This window comes from Haemorhous mexicanus, chromosome 6 (genome assembly GCF_027477595.1).
Source record: "Haemorhous mexicanus isolate bHaeMex1 chromosome 6, bHaeMex1.pri, whole genome shotgun sequence".
Lineage (NCBI taxonomy): Eukaryota > Metazoa > Chordata > Aves > Passeriformes > Fringillidae > Haemorhous > Haemorhous mexicanus.
Window position 1 is genome coordinate 14,692,472 of NC_082346.1, and position 13,027 is coordinate 14,705,498.

Here is a 13,027-nt window from a genome sequence, read left to right on the forward strand (position 1 = left end):
AGATCAATTTGAGTCAAAGATAAATGCCTACCTTCCTCTATCAAGAGAGTTTAGCACAGCAGGAACTGCACTCAGCCTCGCCCTGCACCCACAATCCAGGGCTGTTCCCTCAGCACAGCTTCCCCAGGCTGGGTGGGAATGCCCCACATAGGATGGCCAGAGAAGCACTGCAGAGCACTCACACTTGTCAATTAACAATGAAACTTGCACCTAAACAAGTGCATTTTTGTGTACCAAGATGGGAACAGATCCTTATCTCCCACCCTAAGAGCAAGGTTTCTTTGGACTCTTAACATCTCTTTGCTTTATGCTAACAAGCCTACAGCTCACCCAAGACAACAGGAAAACCTCACTGCAAGGGATAAGCAAAAAAAAAAAGCTTCTGCAGGTATTTCACTTGAATTACATTTTAAAACAAGTTATTAGTCCATGCAGACTTCCCAGTGAATGAATCAAATGCATATAATGTATCATAAAGACATGACAGTGAACAAAACAGAGTTAGATCACCAAATCTGAGCTTCAGTTTCCCTCCCAGGCACATTTGAGATGCCTGCAGTCCCAGCCTGGTCAGGAGGATGCCTGGTGGACAAATCCTGGCTTCACTTCCCCAGGAGCAAAGAGTGGGGCTGCAGGCAGCAGGGCCTCTTGCCTTATTGGCAGCCAAGACTTAATGCCCAGGGGAGACAGTAAATATCAGGAAAATATCACCACCTTCCTTCCCAGTCTCAGAGGCAAAAAGCAATATATTTGCACTTAATGATGCCATATTTGAGATGATATATTTAATAATCCCTGTAGTCAGTCTGAAGCTCAGCCCCAGGAGCTCCAAAAATTACGAACATAAATAGCTGTGGCTTAGCCTCAGCTCTCTTGCAAAGAGCAGCTCACCTGCACCCAGAGCTGATGGGAGGAGTGCACCTTCACCTAAGGTATAATTCAGACATTGAAAAAAAATCCCAGTATAATACTGTGTGGTTGCTCATTATTTTTCTCAAGCGAGAGCAAACAACATCTGTGTAATACAACTACCAAATACAAGTGGAGAGTGGAATCAAAATCTCTGGTTTTCAACAAGTCTGGAACATTAATTCTCAGCTCTGATTTTAAACTAGTTCTTATTTTTTAGTTCAAAACTCCTTTCCCTGCTATTCATACACCTGAATTCCAGGTACAATTTCCTTGGATCTCAGTACACGCATTGCTTCAGGAATCATTTCACATTTGCAAAAGGATGAATGAAAATAGCCCAGAGTCTGATATGAACATCTTTGGCTGTAGTATCCAGCATCCCATACTCCTGGAGGTAATCCTCTTACTGTGATTAGCAGAAGAACAGAAGGGTTGTAAGGAGGGACTTAAGTGGGCTTTGGCCTCAGACAGGGTTCATAGCCCAGGCTGGCTCCTCTGCTTCTTGCATGAGTGACCCACACTGAATTTCAAAATCCTTGCTAAGTAAATACATGCAAGGGATTTCTAGGAAGGTGAGAAGAAAAATGAAGCGTGCCAGAGAGAAACAAAAGTGTATACAGTATATTTTGAAGGTGAAAAGACAAGTGAAATTTGAAGTGGTGATGTGGGTAATGCAGTTACTGGGAAAATGTGGCAGGGTATCTGTGCACACTAAAGAACACAGCTGGGGAAAAAACCATAGCAAGCTTCCAAGAGAAGGGGACACTTACCCATCAGTGTCTGGATTTTAGACCTGCTGAAGCACAGAATGCCATGGAAAGAAAGCTACTGCCAGGACCTTCAAGTCTTCTGTTCACACAACACGCTGGAGTCCCGCTCCAATCCCACTGATTCCCAGCTCCCTCTCAGCATTTACCCTTTACTCACTTGTTGCTAGTAAGACAAGGCTATAAACTATTCATTATTTAGAAAGCTGCTGCAGAAATCTGCTCTGTGCAATTGAGCTCCATTGAGATTTACTCAGACCCACCTAAATAAACCCAACCAAATCCACTGACCACATATGTCATTCTTTGTCACAGCACTGCCTCACATGTACATAAAAATCAGCTCACCTGCTCTACAGAGTTTCATAGTGAACAGCTCCCAGTTTCCCTGCTGGCCTCTCTCTTCATTTCTTGCTTCTGATTCATCTGCACCTTCCTACCATAAAAACCTTTTCTAGTCTGAGTGCACTGTTTCACAATCCAGATGATAACGCCATTCTACTAGACCTCGTTACGAAGCTCGAGTTTCATTGTTCTTCCTTAAACTAGGCAAATTATACTAAAAAGCAGAGCACTTTTATTTACTCCTACCTAAGGTGACAATAAATATGATGGAGGGATAAACTAACTTTAAGCAGAAACATCAGTTTGGGAAAGCCCATTCAGCTGTTCTTCAACAGTACTCTGTTAAAAAAGAACAAAATTCAAGTGAGGAATGAAGCAAAAATGGAGTTATATTCTTAGAAACCACAGCATCCTGCAGACAGGTAAAACAGCCTGTTTTGGACATCCTCTCCTGGACTGACTCTCTGACTGACAGCTCCTGCCAAAAGCCTCCAGACCTCTTCCTGACACAGCCTTCCACAGAAATCTCTCTGGGAGCTCTTTCACCAACCAAGCAAATTCCCAGGCTTTCAGCAGGATTTTAGGTTACAGCTCTGCAAAACAGCCTGGGAGAGCATATCTAGAAAAGCCATGGTAAGGAATTGGCTTTCATATTCCAGGAGTCCCAGCAGAAGATGTGTGAGCAGGATTTTCAAGTTGGAAAAGTTTCACTTTGAGAAATATGTTTTAAAGGATGGCCAGCAAACTCTGTGAAGACAAGAGTGAATCTAAGTGAGCTTTCACACAATTCCTCAAGAACAGATGAACAGACCAACATTAATATCAATGACATCTGTGCCTGGAGGGGCCATGAGGAACTGTTCCACCCTCCAAACAGCCCTTTGTGTTCACAAGCAGCAGAAATGCACAGCATGGAAGAAGAGGGTGCTGGGGGTGCGTGAAACAGTGAAACTTCAAAACAAACTGGACTGTTTCCAAAACAGAAGAGCACTGCCTCTGGAATTACATCTAGGCATGATCTTGTCACCCTAAGGACCCACAAATTGGTGGAGGAATTTGAGCTGGCACATTTACCAGACAGGTAAGTAAGTAATTGGGATGTTTGACACAGCGTGGCAGTTTGTCACAGTAATAGGACCCTAACACATCAAGCACACAACACAGCAAGTTCATAAAAAAAAACAAGAATAATATTGGATTTTTTCAAGCAAGGTGACTTACCTGCCTGATCACCTTTGTAGTACACTTCTAGAGACATATTACAACTTAAGAATTACTTTTAAAGTTGATTTTGAGCTGATTTGTTGACAATTAGCTCTTCAAAGACCTGTACTCCTCTGGGAGCATCCTTGTTTTCATACAAGCTCCTGGAATCTTCCCCTGCTCTTGACCTCAGCATTCAAGCATTTCAGATATATCCAAGCACTGGCTAACATCCCTCTTCTACAAACACAGGTGGCTGCTGGCTGAACTCAGCCTGGTCATCTCAATGGACATCCCACTGTGTCAACAGCTGGGATGGCTCTTCTGTCCTGACTCATTTCTGAAGGGGAAAACCATCTCTGTTGGTGCTCAGCCATGAACACTATTCCTCAGACTTCCCTCAGTAGTGGCATTCACACAAATTACATATTGGAGAGAGAAAAGGTTTTCTTTTTATGATAATGCAGATCACGAGCGACGTGGTTGATTTTTCTCTCAGATATAATCTAACGCTGAGAGCTGCAGCGAGAACACGAACAGTATCTGATAGCTCAGAGCTGCAGTGCTCTATCTTCCCTGCACTGTGCATGGATGCAGGCACAGCAGAGAGTGACAATTCCATGCCCCAGCACCAGAGATGAGGCACTTAACGTGTCTTTTAGACATGGTAACAAAAGGCATTCACACGGAGCGTGCGAGGAGACCACAGAGCAAGGAAAGAGAAAAGTGCTAATGAGAGACCCACAGCAGCATTTCTTATAGAACATCCCATACCATTTCTTGTGGTACATCACTCTTCACAGACAGTTTAGCTGGTTTCCTATTCCTCCTTCTATCCTGAAGAAATGCTTGAGTTATCTTTATGGTTCAAGAGACTACCTAAAGGCAGGATTTAAACACAAAGCTTTGCAGAGACCTTGGAACTTTAACAGAGGTCTATAACCATACTGACAAAAAATGTATGTATTCTGTGTCAATTTTTACTGCAAGCTAAGACTCAAGTGATTCTCTCCTTCTTACTGAAAATTCCTAGCTTATGTTACCTGGATATATAACATTACTAGAGATAAACCAAAGACCAGATGTAGCACTGACTTTCCTTTAAAAATTTACCCTTCACTCTCACTACTGAGCTGCTGGCTGTGATCTTTACTGCTCCAAGCACCAACCACAGAATCATTTATGTTGGAAATGACCACGGAGATCAAAGCCAATCATTAAACCAGCACTGCCAAGTCCACCACTAAACCATGTCCCCAAGTGTCACATCAGCATGGCTTTTAAATATCTCCAGGGATGGAGACCCAGCCAGCTCCCTGGGCAGCCTGCTCCAGTGCTTGCAACTCTTTCAGTGAAGAAATTTTTACATTTGTTAGGACTGTCATGCTGTACATGAGCCCAGTAGGTTTAATTTATATTCTCAGGCTACTTCTGTTTAAGAAGCTTTAAAATTTCTTCTTCAGGGAAGCAGGAACTGAAGTTTCCTCTCTCACACCTCTCTGCAAGGCTGTCACAAGTCTCTGGAGGATTCACACACTCCAAGGACGTGCTGCCAACCAACACAAAACAGTCACCCTTGAACATGGGAGGATGCATATGAACTCACCTCAGGTCATTCTTAGTGCCTTGGCTTAAGGAAAGAAACATCACTCCCAAACTCTAGCTTCTCCTACATCATTGAAATTAAAATGCTTTATCTTGAAAGAAAAATAAAGAACCTAATTCCAGCAAACTAAATGCACAACACTGATAAACTTATAAGGATTTCTGTATCTGCTACAGGAATGTTTTATTCTGGCTTCACTTGAGGGTTGGCTGATTCTACCTCTCCTTTTGACCTTCTCTTCTTGTCCTCCCACATCCTTTGTCCAGTGATTACAGCTTTAAAGGAACCTCATCCAGGAGGAAACACCTGAAGACATGAGAAGGCAGAGGAGAGAAGGGTGCCTTGGCTGCAAATAGAGAGGAGCTGCTCTTTGGTGTAAAGTGCACTCACTGCAGCAAACCTGTACATGCTTCAGGATTTCACAGATGCTGCTTCAAAGGAGAGAAGGAAAAAGAAAGTTAAGTTTCTCTAAGACAACTTTTTTGGATGAAGTTTGGAGGACAGCCCTATTTACTCATTGATGAAAGCACGTCCCAGAAAAATCAATACAGAGGAGTCTAAAAAACCTTCAAAAACAGAGATCTAAGATCAAAACCCTCCAACTCCATGACCCAGATGCATTGTCACAGCTTTTTAACACAGGCTAAAAAAAGGCAAAACCAGAAATAGCAGCTTCAAAAGGAAGTAAAAAACAACACTGATATCCAGAATAGAACAAAGATCCAGATCAATTGAAAAAAGTTTCAAACTGTCTCCAATAGTTGAAACATCCTGAGAATGGGTTTCCCAAAATATACTTCCAAATGCTGGGGGATAAAACCTCTATCACTCATAGTGTGGTAATTACTGAGGTCAGGATGGCTGCACTGAAGTCCTCCAGTAAAAGAAATAGAAAGTAAGTCTGGAGACAAAACAGAGAGAGTAAAGGGTGGAAAAACTATGGATGTGTTGGTGTCAGGAAGAGATGTGAGAAAAGAGGGATGACTTCACATCTGGTGTTTTGCTGTGGCTTGTTGGTTTGTCAGTTTTTTTGTAAAAAAAAAAATCTTTGTTCATGCATAGGTATGATGTGAAGATTACCTGTTCCTTCTGCAAAACTTCTGCTCCTGAAGAAATCCCTCTGGACTAGCCATGAGAGCTAAGCACAGTCCACTGATTCATGAAAAAACCTTGCCAAATCATGGAGAACCAATAATTCCTTGCAGTTTTTCCAGATGTGGACTGCAGATTCCCATTCTGCAGTACTTGCCCATATACTTGATTTCAAACTGGTCTTCTGTGCCTATGGATTGACTGAATTCTGCACACTGTCCTAAACTGTGCCTTCAATTGAATTCAACTACATGAATGGTATCAGAGCTCCCTCAAGCCTTCGTGAGCACCATTTTGACCTTCAGTGGTCAAATTTGGGTTGTGCTGTTGAGGTTTAAGCATTTGAAAATCTGGTCACCAGCACTAGGAAGGACTCAGGTGTTCCAGCTCATCAGAATGGCTCTTCATAGCAGCCAAAGACTGCTCCCTATTTTCACCTTCCTATCATATTAATGTCTCTTTTCTCTGAGCTTTCATTTCCACCTGGGAATGATGAGAAGCACTGGGTAAAACCTCCACTTGCTACCTCTACAGCACCAACACAAGGAGGTTTCAAACATCTCCAAGAGAAAGGGCCTGTAGGGTTCCCAAAGAAAGCTGGGGAAGGACTTGGCTGAGCACTGGAAGCTTGGAAGAGAATAAGTTTCACTCTGCCCTGCAAGATGAGCATTTCTGCACACCCAGGGACTGCAGGCATGGTGAGCAGGTGGCGTGATGCTCAAGAGGAAAAGAAGCCAAACAGAAACGGAATATAAACTGTCCAATAAACAGCTTGTCACCAAGGGCAGAAGGTGAAAGAGAAGATTTTTTTACTCTAGAAGTTAGCCATCTGAACCCAGAGTTCCCAAGTATTCCTAGGATCATCAAAATATCCCCAGTTTTTGTTTGAATTGCTGCTTGTGCTTTCAGCTGGCAGTGTTCAGAGTGACCAGAGAATTACAACAGCACTAAAATGGGAGGAAGGCAAAGATGTGCACAAGATAAGGTCAGCTTTTTGGAGCCAGCTGTGGAAATGCCAAATGTGATCATTAAGAGCTTTTTCCAATTGTACCTGCTTCTTTCTTACACACACACTGGTCTAGGCTGGGGTGGGGAGTGGGGGAAGCTTCCCCTTGGGTAGGAGAGCAGCTGAGGGGAGCTGTGCTCAGCAGGGCTCCCTGGCCCCGAGTTTCACAGTCAAGCGATTGGATTTGCTCTGGGTTGAACAAATTATCTGCAGGAACAACCTGGGGATATCCTGGGCAGCAAGCCTAAGGGAAGACCACAATCACAGGGCCAAATGGTGAGACACACAACCAATGTCAAATAAACCCCATTAGAAAAATACCTGCCAGCTGCACACACAAGGGACACAGCAACTCCCCTCATTTCCATGGGGAAAAATCCCTGCATGCATCTTATGGAGTCCAAAGGCCAAACCCTTTGTTTAATCAGTTTAATTTCATATATGATACCTGGTTTCTTTTTTAATTATGGATGCAATTGTGTTTATGGGAGGCAGCACTTGCTCCTTTGGCCCTGTCCCTCTATTCCTGCAATGCTGATTCATGGATGCCAACACGAGAGGAGTACCTGGATGCTCTTTTTCCCCAAGAAAAAGATGTTGGCCTTCACACAGTGCTTGGCTGTTCACAGGGCTGTCCCACATATCTCTGAAACAGAGCTGCCACCCCTAGAGCCACTGGGACTCCTGTGGCCACTGGTGAGTGAGACCAAAGCTGGGACATGATCCAAAAGAAAACATCAGCCACCAGGGTTTGGGATAAAAGGGAGTTAGCTCCTTCTCCTGCCTGGAACCTGGGCACAAGATGGGTGTGGAAGGACAGGCTCAGCCTGAGAGTGGAATTCTGCAGAAGAAGACTGAGTAAAAGCCATGACTCCTCAAAGGACTCCTCATCCTCACAGCACTGAAATATGTGTGTGTATATATATGTACAGTACATAGTTGGATTTATTATGAAAAATCCCCAAATCTGAACACTGGCCACCAAAAAAACAGCCTGAGCAATTAAATATTGTATTTATGCCCCAAGATGATGTAGGAGAGCCAAGCAGGGTGGACATACAAGTGCAGAATGTTCCTAGGTGAAGGCTGATGAACACTCATCAGTGACTTCTCTGTCAGGGTCAGGAAGACTGAAAACTGGAGAGATAGATTGCAAGTAATACATAAGGTTAGATCACAATGTGATAGCACCAGGAGAAAACCTCCAAGAGGAGTTTCTGTGAAATGTTTGGGTTGTTTACTGTAGGGTAAAAATATTGAAGGTGCTGTAAATTTGAGCTGCATGGGACAGACTGAGCTCTTCAGGGTCTCACTGTTGCTCTTTGAGGATGTGCCATCAGATGGAAAGAATCCTCTGCATGGGACAATGCACACATAAAATCACAGCTTGTTGTATAACTCGGTTTTACATACACATAAACACATACACCTCCTTTTTAAAGAAAATAGTGTTCCATTGGCACCACTGTATCTGTATTTTTACTGCTGAGGCAGTGGGAATGCACCAAAAATGAGTGAAACTCTCTAGATGCACATATAAAACATACATACCCACGCATCCAGCGAGCGTGGGCAATGCTGGATACCTGGTTAACCACTGAAAACCACTTCCAAGGGCTATTTCTCCAGAATATCATGGTGGCTTGTGGTGGTGATTGAGTGAGATGCTAACACTGCTTATGCTTAGCATTTCAGGTGTAACATTTGCACAGAAAAAAAACAAAAAACCCCACAAACAAACAAAACCACAAAAAGAGTATGAAGTTTGTACCTTTTTCTTTTTTCTTGATCCAGGCTTGAAGAACCTGTCAGTCACAGCCATGATTCACATAAAACAAAACTAATGCTACAATAAATTTCTGTTCCCAGGAAGAGGAAAAGCATGCATGCTGGTTTGAAACACCGTGGGAATACTTCAAATTTGAATTTGAAATATTCCCAAATTCAGCCCGCTCAGCTCTGTGGTACCCGGGCTGCACACAGTGCTTACACAAAAACATCACTCCTTAGCCACATCCTGGCTCCCTGCCACCTCCATTTCCCAAGCTTTAGTTTATATTTGTTGAAAGCTTTGAGCAGCAGTTCCTACAGACCACCTTTCAGAAGTCTGGGCGACTGCTGAGGTGATCAGTGCATCTTGAGTCCTGCTCGGAGGAGACAGCCTGGGGAATATTTGCATTCAGGGCTGGGAGCACCCCCAGTCTGGCCACCCACCCCAGGGTGAAACTCCCGCCCCGGTTTCCAGAAAAACACCTGCTAAATATCATCAAACACCGCTGCTGGAGTTACTGGGAACACAGGGTGTCCCAAGACTGGAAAAGCAGCATCAGTAAAGGGTTTTGCTTCCCTGAAGAGGGCTCCCCATCTCGGTTTATATAAACAGCGCGATGGTTTTACAATATCAGGAAGGGAAAAAGAAAATTTAAAAAAAATAATAAAAAGAAAGAAAACAACAAACCAAAACAAGACAGACGATACCTGTTGTAACTCCATCTACTGTAAGACATGTTCCTGTTGCTGCTGACACCATCCATCTCCGGCTCGGCTACAGCGCTCCCAGCATGGCTCGGCTGCCGCGGGCAGGGCAGGGCAGGGCCGGGCCGGGCCGGGCGCTCACACACCTGCCTGCGGCCGGACCCGCCCCGCCGGTGGGGGCAGCCGCCTCCGGCCCTGCGCGGCACCGCCGAGATTCACCGCCCCGCAGCGGCTTCGCATCGAGCTCTGATGCTCGGAGCAAACCACTGCCGGTGCCGGGGAGGGAGGAGGAGGAGGGAGGGATGAAGAGAAGGGGAGGCTCCCGGGGTCCCCGCCGAGGGGCAGGACGCTCAGAGGCGGCGGCAGGCTCGGAGACGCGCAGGTAACAAAGGCGAGCGCGGCTGCTAAAGCCGCTTAAGGGATATTCGGCGGGCTGTGCTGAGGAGCGCGGCGGCTTGTGCGCCTCCTGCTCCGGCACACGCGCCTTATTTATTTATTTATCCCGGTTGCCACAGATACGGGTCCATTGCGCTGACATCAGCCGCCTCCCACCAGCGCCGGGCCCGGGTCTGGCCGGCGTGCTCTGCCGGCCGGCGAGCCCGGCTGCCATGGCTGCCCGCCATGCGGGTCCCCTCAGGCCGCGGCCTCGCCGCTCGCCGCGGCTGGCAGGGGGGTGGGCAGCGGGCACTCGGAGTGCAGATAAAACGCCTTGCACTCCCAGTTTCAGTCAGGGCTTTGGCACGGTGCATGGTCCCAGCTCACCCAGGACAGGGATGTGAGAGCCCTCCAGCCTCGACGTGGCTCTTCCTGAGCTAGGACCGAAAGCCAAACCATCCTTCACAGCTCCTGCACACACATCCCTGGTGGGGACGGCAGTGTCCAGTGCCAGGGCCTGTGCCAGGCACTCTGTTTGCCACCTCCCTCAGCTGAAGGCAGCACAGGGTCTGTGGTGCTCCCGGGTGCCCACACCTGCCCAGGGTTGGGAATCAGGTCTGCTTCCCAATGTCCCACGATTGTGAGGCTTGGCTGCGTGGCCGTGCAATGTTGGGCAGAGACAGCAGGATCATGATCCCATCTCCTGCAACACCACAGCTCATGGGGCTGCCCAGAGGACCGGACCATCCCTAGGCCAAGGGAGATGCTTCCAGAAGCAGTGCCAGGTCAGCACAGTCAGCCCCAGGGCAATGCAGGGTATCTACAGACACACAGAGAGGTGGGGGACTGCTCTCAAACCTTTCCCAGACAGTCCCAACTCTTTGGCCTGTGCTAGTATCTTCTGGCTCCTTCTATCACTGCTTGGCCATCCAGGTGCCCAGCCCTGCTCTTATGTGTAAGGTCTCTCATAAGAAATATATAAGAATCCCAAGGATATATAAATAAGGACTGGAAGGGACTTGAGTGAATCAGGCCCAGTCACTCATCTCACAAACCTCTCTATCTGATGAGGGTTTCATGCTGAAGCTCCAGAGGCTGCTAGTGAAGAGCTCCTAGAGCTCCAGAAAGCAGCTGAATGTCCTGGAGTTCCACCCTGCTGACAGAGACTTCCCATTCCTAGCTCAAAGGTATTCATGGACATCAGTTAGCCAATTGTCCTTGCACCATTCTGTTCCTTTAGTTCAAGTAAACAATGTCTGCCATCACTCTTTAAAAATTTTCAGTCTTTATTTTCAGAGGGTGAATAGAGCAAACCTCAATCCTTTTGCATCAGGACAGGCAGAACAACCCCAAGAGCTTTTTTTTCCATGTACCAGTTTTAACCCAAATCAAACCCTTCCTGAATATGGGTGGTATTTGGCCATACTTCTTTCAAGCAGGGAAAACATCAAACAGGGTTCCTTGGAATGGCAATTAAAGTGCCCAGACCTGAGCCCTGCTCCTTGTAACTGCCTATACCCTGTTGTTGATGTGATGTATAGACAGTGCATTCCCTTTTATCTCTTTCATAATCCACATGGAGTGACCTGGATGAATTGGACCGTCTGGAAAGCAGAGTTACTCACAGCCCATCTCCTCCACCTACCTGCTCTGCTCAATCTGAGACATTTGGAACTGGGCAAACTGAAACCATTTGCTTGTCTGTGGGATTACTCAGGCCAACATTTTCCACATGGGAGCAGCTGAGAATCATCCTGATGAGCTCCTGCAGCCCAGAGAAGCCTCTGTCAGAAACAAACCCCTCAAGGCACATCAATAAAAGCAAGAAGCACAGACTGGCTGCTCTCCTCTTCACATGTCTCATTCAAAGTGTAGCTCACTGGCACCTCAGGCTTCTTCTCACTCATCCTGGACCAAGGCACTGAGCAGGAGAATGTCAGCCACGGTGGTTCATCCTGACAAACACAGCCATACACCCAGAGCTGTCTTGTCCCAGCATGCTGAAGCAGGTGAGATGCAAAGATTTGGGGCTGACCCTGCTGAACCTCAGGGCAAGCACAGCCTCCCCCCACGGTTAACACAGCAAAACCAAACCCCTCCCCACTCCCCAAATTTTGGTAGACTAGTGCTTGGAGAACTTGCCTGTGCTTGCCTCAGGAGACCCCTTCACACACATCCTTGCAGAAGAGGTGCTCCAGAGTAGAGCCAAGTGTGGTCACCACTGCTCTGCTGCAGGTAAATAACAGCTTGAGAGTCCTCAGAAAAATACTCTGGGCAGCAGACTTAGCCTCCTGGGACACAGGTGTCTCCCTGCTTCCTGCACGTGGGTGACAGCTCCCTGAATGCAAAGTCTCCCAACCCATCTGCTCAGGAGTGTGTTAATTCTTGTTTCACTAATTCAAAACAAATGCTAATGACAGTGAAGCCTTTGCCTGTCATCGACTGTGAGCAGCTCCAGGTCCTGCTGCTGGGCAGTGACTTTCCTCTGCGAGTGTCCCAGTGCTGCTCCTGCCCCTGACCCCACAGCCTGCATTGCTGACAATATCACTGCAAAGCTGAAATTTTCAGAAAGGTTTGGATGGCCAAGCTGGGGCACTCATGAGCTCATGCAAGGGGCAGTGACATAAATGAGATCCACGCTGGAATTCAGTCAGAGAGAAATGGTTTTCTTGTAATTTGCTCTGCTGCCTGTGCTTCAGGGCATGTGTCACCATGTGTTTGAGCATGGCCACACACATCCGAAATGAGTCGCGTCTGCTCCCTGCTTCCAGAGATTCTCTCTGAGCACTGCAGATTCAGGGACATCTCAAAGCATGCATGTTTAATCCAGGGGGAGCAAGGGGCTGGGCTTCTGGGTTACAGTTTATGAATGCTGGAGCAGAAATAACATTTCAGTTCTTCTTAAAAGCATTAAGATGCTGCCCCACAGACTCCCCATCCCAGCGCCAGCTGGGAGAAAGACTGGAACTGAGCACTGAAAAGACACAAAATCTTCCTTGCTTCAGGTGTTAAGAATATGACAAATGACAAATGACTTTATCACCCAAATAAATGTCATCTGAAATATTGGCTTGAGCTGTTGAAATAGCACAGAAATTAAACCGGCAGCAGGGCTGTAGCAAACAGGCTGTTGCTGCATTTCCCTGCAGACAAATGGCAAAGTACCTGCTGAGTCACTGCATGGAGCCTAACAGGTTTAACAGTGCAAAGTCAAGAACACAACCTAAACTCCAGATTAGATATTCT

At 46.4% G+C, this 13,027-nt stretch overlaps 1 protein-coding gene across 3 annotated transcripts in view; it reads right to left on the minus strand.

Annotated features, from left to right (window-relative positions):
• TUB (TUB bipartite transcription factor) overlaps positions 1–9,547 on the minus strand; it is a 138,095-nt gene extending 128,548 nt beyond the window's left edge. Inside the window, exon 1 of one of the 3 annotated variants that reach the window (XM_059848913.1) lies at positions 9,410–9,547. In XM_059848913.1, coding sequence (XP_059704896.1) covers positions 9,410–9,465 — 56 coding nt within the window. In that variant the 5' untranslated portion in view covers positions 9,466–9,547. The remainder of the gene's footprint in view (positions 1–9,409) is intronic. The other 2 variants (XM_059848915.1, XM_059848916.1) reach the window with 2 other exon arrangements.
• Positions 9,548–13,027: the final 3,480 nt, after the last annotated feature.